The sequence below is a fragment of the Hyla sarda genome, chromosome 2 (assembly GCF_029499605.1).
Source record: "Hyla sarda isolate aHylSar1 chromosome 2, aHylSar1.hap1, whole genome shotgun sequence".
NCBI lineage: Eukaryota > Metazoa > Chordata > Amphibia > Anura > Hylidae > Hyla > Hyla sarda.
In genome coordinates, this window is record NC_079190.1 from 387389127 (window position 1) to 387407302 (window position 18176).

An 18176-nucleotide genomic window follows, 5' to 3' on the forward strand; every position below is an offset into this window, starting at 1 on the left:
CGACTGTGTCCTTTTATGCTTATGGATACTATTCTTTGTTTTCTTTCTAGCTTTCCAGCCATTCATTCAGTGTATCTTCAGCTGGTTCTACTTTTTAACCTCTTTTCCTTGTTACACAAAAATAGATAAACATTTATTAAATACCATCAGATAAAAGACAATATTTACTGAAATAGACAAATAAGGTGCTGTTAAATGTTTGCTGCAGGGCCATTGTAGCAGAGATAAAACTGATAGTAAAACCCTACTTAAAATTCAGTAACAAAATATATATGTAATTGTTGTCACAATTGTATACTTAAAATAAAAATGAATACCAATTATTTACAATTGATTACACAAGATATAAAAAGTCAATAAAATGAGCCAACTAACTCTGCATGTATACGCCAATATTGAATCATGGTAGTACTACTGATTTCAGCAAGTCTAAGTATGCTAATGCAATATACTGAAACACGCATGGTATGAACATTGTTTTTGGGTTTAAAAGGTGCCTTGTAGATTAGAGTTGCCTTAAAAAAAGGAGGTTACAGGCTGTTATGCACTCTTTTTCTGGTATAATGCCAAAGATGTTTTATAGCTTTAGGGTAAAAATACTCCAGCTGGCGGATAATGTATAGTACATATAAATCTTTGATATGTGTCTGCATATATACATAACCTTATTTGTCAATTGCATTAAATATTGTCTATTGTAGCATCATATCCAAGTAGACGGGAGGCTGTAATTGCTGCCAAAGGTGCTTCAAGCAATGAGTAAAGGGTCTGAATACTTAAGGCAATGCAATAGTTTAGCCTATCTTTTTTTAATAAATTTGCAAAGATTTCAATGATTCTGTTTTCACTTTGGCATTATGGGAGAAAACATGATTTTGTTTTTTATTTTGCAAAAGGTCACAAAGTGTGAAAAAAGCGGAAGGGTCTGAGGACTTTCTAAATGTATTGTATGTACTGTATACATGTAGTGGTCTTATGGCATTGAAAGGGTATCTCTGCTATAAAAAAAATACAGATACATCTGATACAGATGCAATAAAAAATTACACCTAAAAATTGATGGCAAAATAAAATAAAAAAATGAAAAAAAGGAGGAAAAGCAACTAGAGATGAGTGAACTTACAGTAAATTCGATTGGTCACGAACTTCTTGGCTCGGCAGTTGATCCCATCCTGTGTAAATTAGTTCAGCCTTCAGGTGCTCCGGTGGGCTGGAAAAGGTGGATACATTCCTAGGAAAGAGTCTCCTAGGACTGTATCCACCTTTTCCAGCCCATCGGAGCACCTTAAAGCTGAACTAATTTATGCAGGAAAAGTCATCAAGTGCCGAGCCAAGAAGTTCGTGACGAATCAAATTTACTGTAAGTTCGCTCATCTCTAGTTAAAAGCCTAGACTATACTGTATTAATATACAGGATGGGCTATTTATATGTATACACCTTAATAAAATGGGAATGGTTGGTGATATTAACTTCCTGTTTGTGGCACATTAGTATATGGGAGGGGGGAAACTTTTCAAGGGTATTGAACATGGGTATTGAACATGGCGGCCATTTTGAAGTCGGCCATTTTGAATCCAACTTTTGTTTTTTCAATAGGAAGAGGGTCATGTGACACATCAAACTTATTGGGAATTTCACAAGAAAAACAATTATGTGCTTGGTTTTAACGTAACTTTATTCTTTCATGAGTTATTTACAAGTTTCTGACCACTTATAAAATGTATTCAATGTGCTGCCCATTGTGTTGGATTGTCAATGCAACCCTCTTCTCCCACTCTTCACACACTGATAGCAACACCGCAGGAGAAATGCTAGCACAGGCTTCCAGTATCTGTAGTTTCAGGTGCTGTAGAATGGGCAAAACAAAAATTGGAACAGGACCCTCAGTTTACGCAGAATATTTTGTTCAGTGATGAGGCAAACTTTTATGTGAATGGTGAAGTTAACAAACAAAACCACCGCTATTGGTCTGACACTAACCCACATTGGATAGATCCCTCCAAGACTGTTGGAACACAAAAATTGATGGTATGGTGTGGTATATGGGGTACAGAGATAGTGGGGCCATTCTTCATCAATGGAATCCTCAAGGCCACTGGATATGCGAAATTGCTACATGATGATGTGTTTCCCTCTTTATGCACTGAAGCTGGCACGTTCCCTGAGTTTTTCCAGCAAGATGGTGCACCACCACATTATGGGTGTCAAGTCCGAGCATTCCTAGATGAACATTTTCCTGGAAAGTGGATTGGTCTTCGTGGGCCAGTTGAATGGCCTCCAAGGTCTCCCGATCTGACCCCCTTACACTTTTATCTTTGGGGTCATCTGAAGGCAATTGTCTATGCTGTGAAGATACGAGATGTGTAGCACCTGAAACTACGGATACTGGAAGCCTGAGCTAGCATTTCTCCTGCGGTGTTGCTATCAGTGTGTGAAGAGTGGGAGAAGAGGGTTGCATTGACAATCCAACACAATGGGCAGCTCATTGAAGTGGTCAGAAACTTGTAAATAACTCATGAAAGAATAGTTACGTTAAAACCAAGCACATAATTGTTTTTCTTGTGAAATTCCAAATAAGTTTGATGTGACACATGACCCTCTTCCTATTGAAAAAACAAAAGTTGGATTCAAAATGGCCAACTCCAAAATGGCCGCCATGGCCACCACTCATCTTGAAAAGTTTACCCCCCCCTCACATATACTAATGTGCCACAAACAGGAAGTTAATATCACCAACCATTCCCATTTTTATTAAGGTGTATCCATATAGATGGCCCACCCTGTACACATTTTATAAGTCTAATATATTTGCTGATTTTCGCACCAGGTTTTGGTTAACAGCTTTTATCCCCTGCTGTGTCCATCCACCCTCTCCACCAGCTGGGCTTACCACCTGATTTATACATGCAACTAAGGCTAAATTCACATTGCGGTTGTGCTCGGTCCTGTTAAAGGGGTACTCCGGCCCTGAGGCATCTTATCCCCGCCGCTGGGGACCCCCGCAATCTTGTGTACGCCACCCACCTGTTTGAGCTGCACGCCGCGGTGCCAGCTCACAAACAGTCGGGTGGCGACCACGGGGCGTATTGTGACATCACGACTCTGCCCCTTGTGACATCACCCCCCGCTATCCAAGTCTATGGGAGGGGGCATGACAGCCGTCACGCCCCCTCGCATAGACTTGTATAGCGGGGGCGGGGGGTGACATCACAATACTTCGGCCCCGTCGTCGCCACCCAGCTGTTTGTGAGCTGGCACCGCGGCGTGCAGCTCAAACAGGTGGGTGGCAAACACAAGATTGCGGGGGTCCCCAGCGGCAGGACCCCTGTGGTGAGACATCTTATCCTCTATCCTTTGGATAGGGGATAAGATGTCTCAGGGCCGGAGTACCCCTTTAAGGGCCCATTCTACTCTTTTTTTTGTGGCCCCCAAAAACGGGTCGGAGCACAACGGATTCTACCAGGGATTCAGTAATTTACAGGAGTAAAAAACAGTGCACGCGCTATTTTTCTCTCTGGTAAACTCCAGTCATTCTGACAGAGCTTCGTAAAACAGAGCCCAACGGCAATGTAAACAAGCCCGAAGTTGTTTTGTGTTTACACATGCACACCAGGAGGGCCCCTGTCCATACCTACATTATAACCCTTTGAGGCGCTGTCCTATATATATATTTTTTTTGTTTGTTTGTTTTTGTCTTTATTATTAGCTATGCCTATTAAAGGCACATAAAGCCTGGATACTGACAAATCCGTTCTTGAACCTTACCTCTATACACTTTTAGAAAACTTCAGAAGATATTTTAGAGAAAGGTGTGGAGCCAGACAGGACTATAAAAGCACTGCTAAATGTGACAAATTGTCTACAAAGACTGTTGCTAATCTCTTTAGGAGTGGGCATCCTGTTAACCTCTTAAGGACTCAGGGCGTACCTGTACGCCCTGAGCCCAGTCCCGGTGTAAAAAACGGGGTCATGCCGTGACCCCGCATCACACCGGGTCAGTCCCGGCTGCTAATCATAGCTGGGACCCTGGGCTAACAGCGCGCAGCACCCATCGTTGTGCCGCGCGTTGTTAACCCTTCAGACGCGGCGATCAAAGTTGACCGCCGCGTCTGAAAACGAAAGTAAACGCTTCCCGGCAGCTCAGTCGGCTGATCGGGACATCGCGATAAAATCGCGATGTTCCGATGAGCTGGGACGCAGGCGGAGGTCTCCTTACCTGTCTCCGCGGCGTCCGATCGTCGATTGATTGCTCCAAGCCTGAGCTACAGGCTTGAGCAATCAAGCCCCTCTCTCTCTGATCCTTGCAAAGCTATGGCTTTGCAGAGATCAGCATAGGAGATCAGTGTGTGCAGTGCTATAGCTTCCCAAAAAAAAAAAAAAAAAAAGTTAAAAAAAAAAGTTAACAAAGGTCATTTAACCCCTTCCCTAATAAAAGTTTGAATCACCCCCCCTTTTCCCATAAAAAAAAACTTTGTAAATTAAAATTAAAATATGTGGTATCACCGCGTGTGTAAATGTCCGAGCTATAAAATTATATAATTAATTAAACCGCACGGTCAATGGCGTATGCGCCCAAAAATTCCAAAGACCAAAATAGTGTATTTTTGGTCATTTTTTATATCATAAAAAAAATGAATAAAAAGCCATCAAAAAGTCCGATCAACACAAAAATGGTAAAGATAAAAACTTCAGAACACAGCGAAAAAATGAGCCCTCATACCGGCCTGTATGCTGAAAAATAAAAAAGTTACAGGGGTCAGAAGATGACAATTTTAACCGTATAAATTTTCCTGCATGCAGTTATGATTTTTTTCAGAAGTGCGACAAAATCAAACCTATACAAGTAGGGTATCATTTTAACCGTATGGACCTACAGAATAAAGATAAGGTGTCATTTTGACCAAAAAATGCACTGCGTAGAAACGGAAGCCCCCAAAAGTTACAAAATGAATTTTTTTCTTAAATTTTGTCGCGCAATGTTTTTTTTTTCCGTTTCGCCGTGGAATTTTTGGTAAAATGACTAATGTGACTGTAAAACAGAATTGGTGGCACAAAAAATAAGCCATCATATGGATTTTTAGGTGCAAAATTGAAAGCGTTATGATTTTTAGAAGGTGATGAGGAAAAAATGAAAATGCAAAAACGGAAAAACGCTGAGTCCTTAAGGGGTTAAAATTCCAATAGTCAATACTAAACAGGTAACAGCAAAAGAAAAAAAGGTAGCAAAATTGCTCAAGGTTTTGCAAATCTTACATTGCGCAAAATGTTTGGTGGAGGTGGCTGCTGGTAAATGGGAATTGTAAGGTTTACTAACTGGTTAAATGTTTTCCATATGTGCCCTGCCTTTCCTACAATCTAAACTGAGGTGGTGGGTGCATATGGTCTTTAGTTTCAGGGACCACTGCAGGGTCTGACATGTCTAAGGCTCTATCCATTTTTTTGTACCATGAGTTGTTTAGCACTTTTTAATTTTTCAGGGTTTCTGAATATCATACAGCAAGCATTGCTTTTCTTTCTTGATCTAATTTATGAACATATCTGCCAGGGTAGCATACAAAGCAACTACTATGGCACCCAATAACTTAAGGAGGCTTCTGCCACTGAGACCGTGAAGCATTATTCCTTTTATTATACATTTTTTTTAACAGTAGAAAATCTTCAGCTCTTCCACTCAGCTCCATGCAGGGTCAGGTGTGTGGCAAATATGTCTGGATCAAGAAGAAAGGAAGGTCCAGCTTGGATGTCCAGGTAAAAACTTATGAATCCTTTATTTCATAAATTGTGTATTACACAGTAGAAGCTTTGGTGACACATTTTGAGAGCTATCTGCACTCTTAGTCATACAAAGAGTAACAATTCTTGTATGCAACTATGGAAGCTTAAAATCATTCTGTACCCACAATGTAATATGAATTAGCATTCTATAATAATATGGTAGGAAAGATAAGAATCACTGTTAGAGGTGTTGTATACTAGTACTAAATACTTTACTTTTGGAATATACTTTATATTAAACTTCTTTCCCCAAAAAGAGAGTGAAAAGGAGCAATGTAGACGAGGGCACAGAGGGGAAGCTTAGTAGTTTATCAAGAATCAATATTTCAATGTTTTTCTATATTTTGTAACAATTAATAAAATGACACAAATGCATGTAATAAGAGTGTACCTTTATTTAAACATAGGTACTACACGATGCAGCAGATGCAAGGCAAGCAATCTTCTTGCAAGTCAAATCATTAACAATCAAGTTTTCTACACGCATCACATTTCTGATGGAAGCAGATTTGTAGTGCAAACAATTATAGAAAGCATATGAATCCCTAGTTCACATTTGTTGGTACACGTGGTGAACTTATGTGTCCAGCGCAACTTGCCAAACAGACCAACAAGAGTTGTCAATAGATCTCAGTCTAACTGGATATTAAAAGCTCATTTCCGTGGCATCTGTAACCATCCTAAATAAAACGACAACACTCTAAAAAGGACAACATTCACATCTGGGAGTCTTCTCTGCAGCAGTGATGTCTCTGGCGCTCCAACATCCTACTACTGAAGGAATCAATTCTCACAAGACTAACACACCAAGACCATGGCTCTAAGAAGGATTCCACATCTGAACATGTTATACAAGCGTTGTATCACTTCTTCTACAAATTCTGGGGAAACATTCTTCAATACAGCATTTTTTAAAATATAGGCAAAGAAATACAATTCATGAAAATAAAACACACATTGCACATAAAAGCTTAAAGAATACAGAATATATTTAAAGACACAGAATTAAAAAAAAAACACACAAGGTTGACATTTACACAACTATTGAAGACCATCTATAAAAACTAGTGCAGAGGAATCATGGCCGTGTTGCCCATAGGAACCAATTATCTCAATGATTTTTATATTTAGCCTTTATTCTGATGTTAGAATATTGTTGATTGCTAAGGTAGGTATTTTTATTTTTTCTTCGCACTACTTTTTATAAACATGTCACATTATCTTTTAAGGGATTGTCCCTGCACACACTAAAAGCTATAACACACCCTGTACTGACACAGCACTATATATTTCTTCCTACCTACAAAGGGCAGGCTGTACTGACAGGGCTAGTCTTATGTTGTGACCGCCGCATGCAATACTGTGAGCAGTTGGCCACCATGTGTAGAAGTGCTTTCGCCCACATACAGATGCAACATAGAACCAGCCCCCTGCTATCAGGGAAAAAGGTATAGTGTTGTGTCACCATGCTCCTTGGAAGTTGAGCACTGGGAACCGAGGGTATGTGCTGGGACAACCCCTTTCACAAAATAGTTGGTGATTTTATGTTATTGGTCTTCCATCACTCCTGGAAGTACCTTAAAAAAATATCAGTTGTGGTGACTTTAGGGCTAGAAATTACCATGTCATCCCGATCCAATAACCATAACTAGACCAATATGCAAACCATAGAAATGAGTGACTAACAGGCACCAGATGGGTTCAAAGTGGTCCTACTATTATTAAGATCTTACAAAAAAAAAAGGCTGATCCACTGATAGTAGTCAAATGGGGACTGATTTATTAGTTCTAAGTAGAAAATAAAATCTATTGTTAATGAACATGGCAACTTAACTTTTATGACTTAAAAACATTCACATATGTGACTAGAATAAAAAGGAAGAACTCCAGTGTGCTTTCATCACCAGTAGTTTAGAACACATTTCTTACATAACAGGAGGAAGAAAAAAACTAAATCTTGCTTTTTTACAACAAAATTAATTACTATACATTACGCTAATGTATCTGTATAACACGGTCATGTTCAATGTAATATTTAGCATTTAGTGCAAATAGACAATATAAAAATTAACGTGCCTAGTTTTTGTTCAAAGTACAGTATCTTCACCTCTACACTTCACTCTGTAACTGATCACCACAACATCAAAAGTCATGTGAAATCGCCACTATATCAGGTTTTTATTTTTTTTCTCATTTACATTGCTGCTATTTTGTGTATGTTCTGGGACTGGGCAGACAGATAAATACAAATGCGCTACATAAAACCCGATACTTTTTTTTTTTTTTTTGACAGCGAGGTCTATAATGTGTAAATTCTACTACTTTCATAATAGATTCAAATAATAAACTGCTATCAATACACAAAACAGACACAATAAACCAATCGGTAATCAATTTAGTATCTATCAGACTACATGTAAGAGCTGTCTGGTCAAATGTAAGCCTTCTGTCCTGATGGCTGACCTTCAAATAGAAAAGGGAGGGAATTAACCCTTTGAGTGCTGTAGTGATAGATTTTTTTTTTGCTTTTTAAAGCATTATATATGTTCAATGATTTTGAACCTGTACAACGGCAGGAGGAGTCCCTCCAATTTCGAATCAAAGACCTTAGAGGCACTCTATATCCCACCATATAGTAGTTTCTAAGGGCATCATATGCTTTCCATACAAGAAATACTTTTAGGGAACAATAATTCTGTGATGAAGCACGCCAAGGTGTTTTTCAGGCACACAGAATTAGTGAGCATAAAAACAAACTCCTCTGTGTTCCTGTGTATAAAATATGATGTATGGGCCCATAACAGTTATGTGGAAGATTAAATGTTGCAATGTTTGAAGTAGAGACTTGTGGGGTTTTATCTGGTTCTTCGCGCCCTTCTACTAAGACTCACCGTCTCTGGCTGTCACCAGGAAAGTATCTAATGGAAGCTCAACTTGTATAAAGTGTGCAATACTAAGTTTGCAAAACATAGCACCAAACAATACACCAAAGAAAAGATAAATAGAAAAAATAAACATTGCTGAACATCTGCTACACAAGGCCATTGACAACGTCATTATGTTGCTATCATTAAGGGCTGTAAGCCATATGTATTTCTGATAACTCAATCGAAGGCAGTCATATATATGTGCTGTATAAGATCCGCAAAGTTACCTACCAAATGGTCTTATAGTCTTGGGAAGAAAAAAAAAAAAAAAAAACATGAAGAAGCATCTCTGTAATTTTAAGAAATGTTGCCAATTTTATCGCAAGAAGAAAGGTAGAAGAAAGTCCCTTCAAATGTATTAATGAGAAAGGAAATATATTACACTACACCACTCGTGGTGGCTTAAGGATGCAGGGTCTTGTGGAGAACAAAGATTTTACGGTTATAAGACTGTGATAAACCAGTGGCTGCCCAGCTATGCTAGAGTTATATCAGTCACAGCTATAATCCTAGTTCTTAAAGGGGTACTCCACCCCAAGACATCTTATCCCAAAGGATAGGGGATAAGATGTCTGATTGCGGGGGTCCTGCCGCTGGGGACCCCCGCGATCTTCCTGCTGCACCTGGTGTTCGTTTAGAGCATCGGGTGCAGCGCCGGAGGCATGTGACATCACGGCCGAGCCCCTTCAATGCGAGTCTATGGGAGGGGGCGTGAAGGTCGTCACACACCCTCCCATAGACTTGCAATGAGGGTGTGTGGCTGTGACATCATGAGCGAGGCGTGGCCGTGACGTCATGAGCCTCCACTCCGCATCGCCAGTCATCCGGCACGGAGCAAAGGTCGTTCCACGCTCCGGATGTCTGGGGTGCCGCAGCTAAGATCGCAGGGGTCTCCAGCGGCATCTTAACCCCTATCCTTTGGGTAGCGAATAAGATGTCTTGGGGCAGAGTAACCCTTTAATATTAAGTAGCAGCATATCTGTTTAAAGCTCCCACAACTTGGTAGTCCGAGACTACAGTGATCAAGAAATAAAGGTTTGCTTGAAGTCTCATGTAAGTCTATAGGACTTCAGGCCAATCTGTATCCTGATCACTCTGGTCTTGAGCTACAAAGTTGTGGGAGATATAAGCAGATATCCTGTCGCGGGAGCGTGACTGCTGTTCCACCTTAACATAGGTAATATTTAGAGATGAGCGAACTTACAGTAAATTCGATTCGTCACGAACTTCTCGGCTCGGCAGTTGATGACTTTTCCTGCATAAATTAGTTCAGCTTTCAGGTGCTCCGGTGGACTGGAAAAGGTGGATACAGTCCTAGGAGACTCTTTCCTAGGAATGTATCCACCTTTTCCAGCCCACCGGAGCACCTGAAGGCTGAACTAATTTACGCAGGATAAGTTATCAACTGCCGAGCCAAGAAGTTTGTGACGAATCGAATTTACTGTAAGTTCTCTCATCTCTAGTAAAATTGTTAAATAAGAACAGGCAGTATTTCTCCTTGTATATAGATAATATATACACAATAACGTATTTGAAGACCTGCTGAAAATACTAGGGGTCTAATGACACACAAATCTTAAAAAAAACAAAAAACGAAATCACATTCTTTAGGTTCAGTGCATTAAGCAGCTTATAGCTTGCTAACAATCTCCAAGCTGACTTTTCAATAAAAGGAAGAAAAAAAAAAACATGTAACACAATACACGATAGATTAAAGTAACATCAAACCAGTCCATGAAAAATTATTTCAAATTCACTCTTTTTTTTTTTGTTGTCAAACTTAAATAGTATCTTAACGTACACTTGTATTAATCCTTCTTAAGATTATCTACAGAGTATAACTTAAGGTTCTCACAATGCCCGCATGCAGCAGGTGCTAAGCCTAATATGCTCCATGCAGCGTGGAAGAGTTTGATCTATAGAATGCTCAGGAACTGCTTTTCTTCCATACACTGTAAAACACCCATCTGGAGGAAAAGATTAATTAAGGAGAATGGAGGATGATATTGAGCAGACACAGAGGGATAACGTGTACAGGGTCATGTTCCTAGAACATCAGTACATTCCAACAGTAAAAAGACATTTTAGCTAATGCTGAAAGGATATTGTGTGCTCACCTTGAATTATAGAAAAATGTCACATGCAATAACATTCTGTGCTTCACTATATGTGGAGATCTATGAATTAAGTTTATGACTGTGTATCCACCAGACAGAACTTACCCCAGAGAACATGTGATGGAAAGCAGAATCCCCTCTTGTTTACTAATTCTAAAGACTATCTATGAGATGCTAAAAGTAGCATAGCTATAGCATTTACAGAAGCTGCAGATGCAACTGGACCTCTGGTTTAGAGGGGGGGCCATAGAACTGCTAAGAGAAGGAACAGTGGAGGTACACGAGTGTCATGCTAATATTGATATAACTGGTCATTACATAGTTACATAGTTAGTACGGTCGAAAAAAGACATATGTCCATCAAGTTCAACCAGGGAATTAAGGGGTAGGGGTGTGGTGTGATATTGGGGAAGGGATGGGATTTTATATTTCTTCATAAGCATTAATGTTATTTTGTTCCAGGAATGTATCTAATCCTGTTTTAAAGCTGTTAATTGTTCCTGCTGTGACCAGTTCCTGAGGTAGACCGTTCCATAAATTCACAGTCCTCACGGTAAAGAAGGCGTGTCGCCCCTTGAGACTAAACTTTTTCTTCTCCAGACGGAGGGAGTGCCCCCTCGTCCTTTGGGGGGGGGGGGGGGGGGTTTAACCTGGAACAGTTTTTCTCCATATTTTTTGTATGGGCCATTTATATACTTATATACGTTTATCATATCCCCCCTTAAACGTCTCTTCTCAAGACTAAACAATTGTAACTCCTTTAATCGCTCCTCATAGCTAAGATGTTCCATGCCCCATATTAGTTTAGTCGCACGTCTTTGCACCCTTTCCAGCTCCACAGTGTCCCTTTTATGGACTGGTGCCCAAAACTGAACAGCATATTCCAGGTGAGGCCATACCAATGCTTTATAAAGGCGGAGTATTATGTCCCTGTCCCTTGAGTCCATGCCTCTTTTGATACATGACAATATCCTGCCGGCTTTGGAAGCAGCAGCCTGACATTGCATGCTATTCTGAAGTCTGTGATCTACAAGTACAACCAGATCCTTCTCTACCAGTGACTCTGCCAGTTTAATCCCCCCTAAGACATACGACGCATGCAGGTTATTAGTACCCAGATGCATAACTTTACATTTATCCACATTGAACCTCATTTGCCAAGTGGATGCCCAGACACTTAGTCTATCCAAGTCATCTTGTAACTTATGCACATCCTCTATAGACTGTACCGTGCTACAAAGCTTGGTGTCATCTGCAAAGATAGAAACAGAGCTGTTAATACCATCCTCTATATCATTGATAAATAAATTAACCCCTTCCCGCTATTGGACGTATGCATACGTCCAGGCGAATTACACGTTCGCGCAAATGGACGTATGCATACGTCCAAGCGATCTCCTGCTCTGCCGCGGGCAGCGCAGGAGATCGCGGGTGGGACTCAGCTGTCAATCACAGCCGGAGTCCCACCGCAGCTGCCGGGGCCGCGATCGCGCCGGTCCCGGCAGCATTAACCCCATAGATGCCGTGATCAGTTCTGATCACGGCATCTATGGTGTTTGCAGGGGGAGCGCTCTCCCCCTGCCCATCAACGGCGGCTCCGCGATAAAATAAGGGGGATCGGGGGTGTCCAAGACACCCTCGATCCCCCTTGAAGAGATAGGAGTGAGGTGGCAGGGTTGCCACCCCTCCTATCCCTGCTATTGATCGGCGGAGCGGCCGACCAATAGCAGACTGGGGGCGGGGGGGTTAAAGTTCGGTTCCCCGCGCTGTGCCCACCCATCGGTGTCCGGGCACAGCGGGGGGAGCCGTGTAGTAGCGGCGGCGGCAGCGGCGGTCACTTACCCGGCGGCGGAGCTCCAGATGACGGCGGCGGTGGAGGTAAGTATGACGCCGCGTGTCCAGAGTCTGTTGCCTAGCAACATCTGCAGGGCGACAGTTTAGAGAGTGGTCTCTAAACTGTCGCCCTCCAGATGTTGCAAAACTACAACTCCCACCATGCCTTGACAGCTGTTTGCTGTGTTGGCATGCTGGGAGTTGTAGTTTTGCAAGATTTAGAGGGGTTCAGGCTAGAGATCACTGACAGTGGTCTCTAAATTGTAGCCCTCCAGATATTACAAAACTACAACTCCCAGCATGCCCAGACAGCAGTTTGCTGTCTTAGCATGCTGAGATTTGTAGTTTTGCAACATCTGGAGGGCCACAGTTTAGAGACCACTGTCAGTGATCTCCAGCCTGAACCCCTCTAAATCTTGCAAAACTACAACTCCCAGCATTCAGGAACAGCAAATGGCTGTCTCGGCATGCTGGGAGTTGTACTTGCGTGCCTCCAGCTGTTGCAAAACTACAACTCCCAGCATGCACGTTCTGTCAATGCATGCTGGGAGTTGTAGTTTTGCCCCCCCCCCCCCCCCTCCCATGTGAATGTACAGGTTACATTCACACTGGCGGAGGATTACAGTGAATTCCCTGCTTCAGGTTTGAGCTGCAGCAGCCGCAGCTCAAACTCCTAGCGGGAGACTCAGTGTAATCCGCCGTCAGTGTGAATGTAACCTAAAAACACTACACTAACATAAAATAAAGAGTAAAACACTACATATACACACGAACACTGCCCCCCCCACCACCCCTTCCCCCCCCCCCCAATAAAAATGAAAAACGTATCCTACAGCAGTGTTTCCAAAACGGAGCCTCCAGCTGTTGCAAAACAAAAACTCCCAGCATTTCCGGACAGCCATTGACTGTTCAAGCATGCTGGGAGTTTAGCAACAGCTGGAGACACCCTGTTTGAGAATCACTGGTGTAAAATACCCCTATGTCCACCCCTATGCAAATCCCTAATTTAGGCCTCAAATGCGCATGGCGCTCTCACTTTGGAGCCCTGTCGTATTTCAAGGCAACAGTTTAGGGCCACATATGGGGTATCGCCGTACTCGGGAGAAATTGCCTAACAAATTTTGGGGGGCTTTTTCTCCTTTTACCCCTTATGAAAAGGTAAAGTTGGGGTCTACACCAGCATGTTAGTGTAAAAAAAAAACATTTTTGTACACTAACATACTGGTGTTGCCCCATACTTTAAAATTTCACAAGCGGTAAAAGAAAAAAAGCCTCCAAAATTTGCAACGCAATTTCTCCTGAGTACAGAAATACCCCATATGTGGGCGCAAAGTGTTCTGGGGGCGCACAGCAAGGCTCAGAAGGGAGAGTGCACCATGTAAATTTGAGGTCTAAATTGGTGATTTGCACAGGGGTGGCTGATTTTACAGCGGTTCTGACATAAGTGCAAAACAATAAATACCCACATGTGACCCCATTTTGGAAACTACACCCCTCACGGAATGTAACAAGGGGTACAGTGAGCATTTACACCCCACAGGTGTCTGACAGATCTTTGAAACAGGGGTCTGTGAAAATGAAAAATAAAATTTTTAATTTGCACAGCCCACTGTTCCAAAGATCCGTCAAATGCCAGTGGGGTGTAAATTCTCACTGCACCCATTATTACATTCTGTGAGGGGCGTAGTTTTAAAAATGGGGTCACATGTGGGGGGTCCACTGTTCTGGCACCACGGGGGGCTTTGGAAATGCACATGGCCAAATTCTCTCTCCAAAAGCTCAATGATGCTCCTTCTCTTCTGAGCATTGTAGTTCGCCCCCAGTGCACTTCACGTCCACTTATTGGGTATTTCCATACTCAGAAGAGATGGGGTTACAAATTTTGGGGGGTATTTTCTGCTATTATCCCTTGTAAAAATGTAAAATTTGGGGGAAAACAAGCATTTTAGTGTAAAAACAATTTTTTTTTTTTTTACATATGCAAAAGTCGTGAAACACCTGTGGGGTATTAAGGTTCACTTTATCCCTTGTTACGTTCCTCAAGGAGTCTAGTTTCCAAAATGGTATGCCATGTCGTTTTTTTTTGCTGTCCTGGCACCATAGGGGCTTCCTAAATGCGACATGCCCCCCGAGCAAAATTTGCTCTCAAAAAGCCAAATATGACTCCTTCTCTTCTGAGCATTGTAGTTCGCCCGTAATGCACTTCAGGTCAACTTATGGGGTACCTCCATACTCAGAAGAGATGGGGTTACAAATTTTGGGGGGTATTTTCTGCTATTAACCCTTGCAAAAATGTGAAATTTGGGGGGAAACACACATTTTAGTGAAAATTTTTATTTATTTTTTTACATATGCAAAAGTCATGAAACACCTGTGGAGTATTAAGGCTCACTTAATTCCTTTTTACGTTCCTCAAGGGGTCTAGTTTCCAAAATGGTATGCCATGTGTTTTTTATTTGCTGTTTTGGCACCATAGGGGCTTCCTAAATGCAACATGCCCCCAGAAAACCATTTCAGAAAAACGTACTCTCCAAAATCCCCTTGTCGCTCCTTCGCTTCTGAGCCCTCTACTGCGCCCGCCGAACAATTTACATAGACATATGAGGTGTGTGCTTACTCGAGAGAAATTGGGCTACAAATTCAAGTATAAATTTTATCCTTTTACCCCTTGTAAAAATTCAAAAATTGGGTCTACAAGAACATGCAAGTGTAAAAAAGGAAGATTTTGAATTTTCTCCTTCACTTTGCTGCTTTTCCTGTGAAACACCTAAAGGGTTAAAACACTTACTGAATGTCATTTTGAATACTTTGGGGGGTGCAGTTTTTGTAATGGGGTCATTTATGGGGTATTTCTAATATGAAGACCCTTCAAATCCACTTCAAACCTGAACTGGTCCATGAAAAATAGCGAGTTTGAAAATTTTGTGAAAAATTGTAAAATTGCTGCTGAACTTTGAAGCCCTCTGGTGTCTTCCAAAAGTAAACACTTGTCAATTTTATGATGAAAATATAAAGTAGACATATTGTATATGTGAATCCAAAAAAAATAATATTTGGAATATCCATTTTCCTTACAAACAGAGAGCTTCAAAGTTAGAAAAATGCTAAATTTTCAATTTTTTCATCAAATTTTGGGATTTTTCACCAAGAAAGGATGCAAGTTACCACAAAAATTTACCACTATGTTAAAGTAGAATATGTCACGAAAAAACAATCTCGGAATCAGATTGATAAGTAAAAGCATTCCAGAGTTATTAATGTTTAAAGTGACAGTGGTCAGATGTGCAAAAAAGGGCTGCGTCCTAGAGGTGAAAATGGGCTGTGTCCTTAAGGGGTTAAACAACAGCGGGACCAGTACTGAACCTTGGGGTACACCACTAATAACCGGGGACCAATCAGAGTACGAATCATTGACCACCACTCTCTGGGTACGATCCATGAGCCAGTGTTCAAACCAGTTACAAACTAAAGTTTCCAAGCCTAAAGACCTTAATTATGGTGCTATATCACTATACAAGATACTGCAATAGTTAAATGTTTATATCTTTATAAATTCCATATAATGTGAAGTCTCCTGCTTCTGTGTCTAGGAGGATTTTGAACACAAACGTAGTTGGGAACGTGACTTGCAACTCCATTCGAAATCTCTGGCCCCTATCAGCGGTTTTGAAGCTGGCAGGAACTAGGGAGTTGGTCCCATTTTTGTTTTTAGCAAAAAGTGAGGGTCCCGGCAATGGAACCCGCGCCTATGTAGCGTTTATCATGTATACAGTGTATAGTTTATAAATGGTTTTTACTGGGATACCCATTTAAGTAAATGTCCTTCTTTTAACACAAGGTTGTAATCAAGTCCTCCACATTGTACCTACCAGAAGCTTTATTAGCGAGCTCCAAAAATAAACAGTTTGCATTAAGCTCCTTAACTGAGTGCAGACAGGCAGAGTTTTATAGTTGACCTATGTCTATGCAAGAACTTGGAGCAGTTTGTGAGGAAAACAGAATGCCTGCTGATAAAATGGTGCATTCAAGGAATGTTATCATTTCAGCAAGCTTGTCCTATCCACAGGAAAGGGGATAACTGGTGGCTCAGTGGGGGTCCAACTGTTAAGGCCCTTGCTGATCCCTAGAACACAGTAAAATTGTGGTGCGACCACTGCTGCATTCTTTACGGGCCTTCCAATTGTTTGGAAAGCCCATAGAGAATGAATGGAGCAGCGTGGGCCATGCATGCATGGTGTGCTCTGTTTATTTGGGGCTACAATATTAGTGTTCTGGGGATCAGTAAGAGTCCCGGCAGTTGGACTTCTACTGATTGCCCTGTAGATAGGGGATAATTTGCTGTAATATGGACACAACATTAAAGGGGTACTCCACCCCTAGACATCTTATCCCCTATCCAAAGGATCGGGGATAAGATGTCTGATCGCGTGGGTCCCACCACTGGGGACCTCCGCAATATAGCACGCAGCACCCACCTGTTACTGCTCCGGATGCGCTGGAGGGTCTGGCTTCTGACCACGGGGAAGAAAGATCGTGACGTCATATCTCCGCCCCCGTGTGATGTCACGCCCCGCCCCCTCAATGCAAGTATATGGGAGGGGGTGTCACGCCCCCTCCCATAGACTTGCATTGAGGGGGTGGGGCGTGAAGTCACACGGGGGCGGAGTCGTGAAGTCACGATCTTCCGTCCCCGTGGTCAGGAGCCAGACCCTCCAGCGCATCCGGAGCAGTAACAGGTGGGTGCTGCGTGCTATATTGCGGGGGTCCCCAGCGGCGGGGCCCCCGCGATCAGACATCTTATCCCCTATCCTTTGGATAGGGGATAAGAGGTTAGGGGTGGATTACCCCTTTAAAGCCTATTTAAATAAAATGAAAAAACATGTTCAAGGATAAACAATTTGTCATGATAATGTGCTGCTACCATTGACACACGTCTTGTTATAATGTGCCTGGGAGGATGAAGTATTTTTATTCACTACATGCAAGCAATGTAGTGTTGAAAAAGAGGAAGAGGAATGAAAAAAGACTGTACACTTTTCTATTACTAATTCTATTACTGTAGACTTTTCTATTACTAATCACTCTCTTACGAATCCCAGAAACAACTAACAACCAGATTTTTCTGAACTGTATCTACCCAATGGCTGAGAATTCTTTTAGCTATTAAATTCTGATTTTCTATGGTCAAGTTTGGTTCAGATATCCTTGAGAGAGTGGACGGTCCATAAATAATGTGATAAGGACAGCACATGAGTGAATGAACAAGGTTCCTGTAAAGGCGAAGGGCTCACGTCTGTCGCAATCACAACAAAACAGACATGATGAACGGCCTGTGTCCCCGTTATTCAATACTACCCAGTTTGCTGTCACTCTGTCATACTTATCGTCACCCAGTCACGGTCATTTTTTTTCATGTTGTACCAGATTTAGACTAATGCTGTAATTTTTAACACTAGGTTAGTCCTTCAAAATAAACAAATTGAGAGAGACCAAGGAGAGCAAGAAAGGAAAACAGAAAAGACA

At 41.7% G+C, this 18176-nt stretch overlaps 1 protein-coding gene across 4 annotated transcripts in view; it reads right to left on the reverse strand.

Annotated features, from left to right (window-relative positions):
* Positions 1-10109: 10109 nt before the first annotated feature.
* Positions 10110-18176, reverse strand: part of SMS (spermine synthase) — a 203786-nt gene continuing 195719 nt past the window's right edge. For all 4 annotated transcript variants that reach the window (XM_056558603.1, XM_056558600.1, XM_056558602.1 and 1 more), the window contains one exon: positions 10110-10670. In XM_056558603.1, coding sequence (XP_056414578.1) covers positions 10631-10670 — 40 coding nt within the window. In that variant the 3' untranslated portion in view covers positions 10110-10630. The remainder of the gene's footprint in view (positions 10671-18176) is intronic.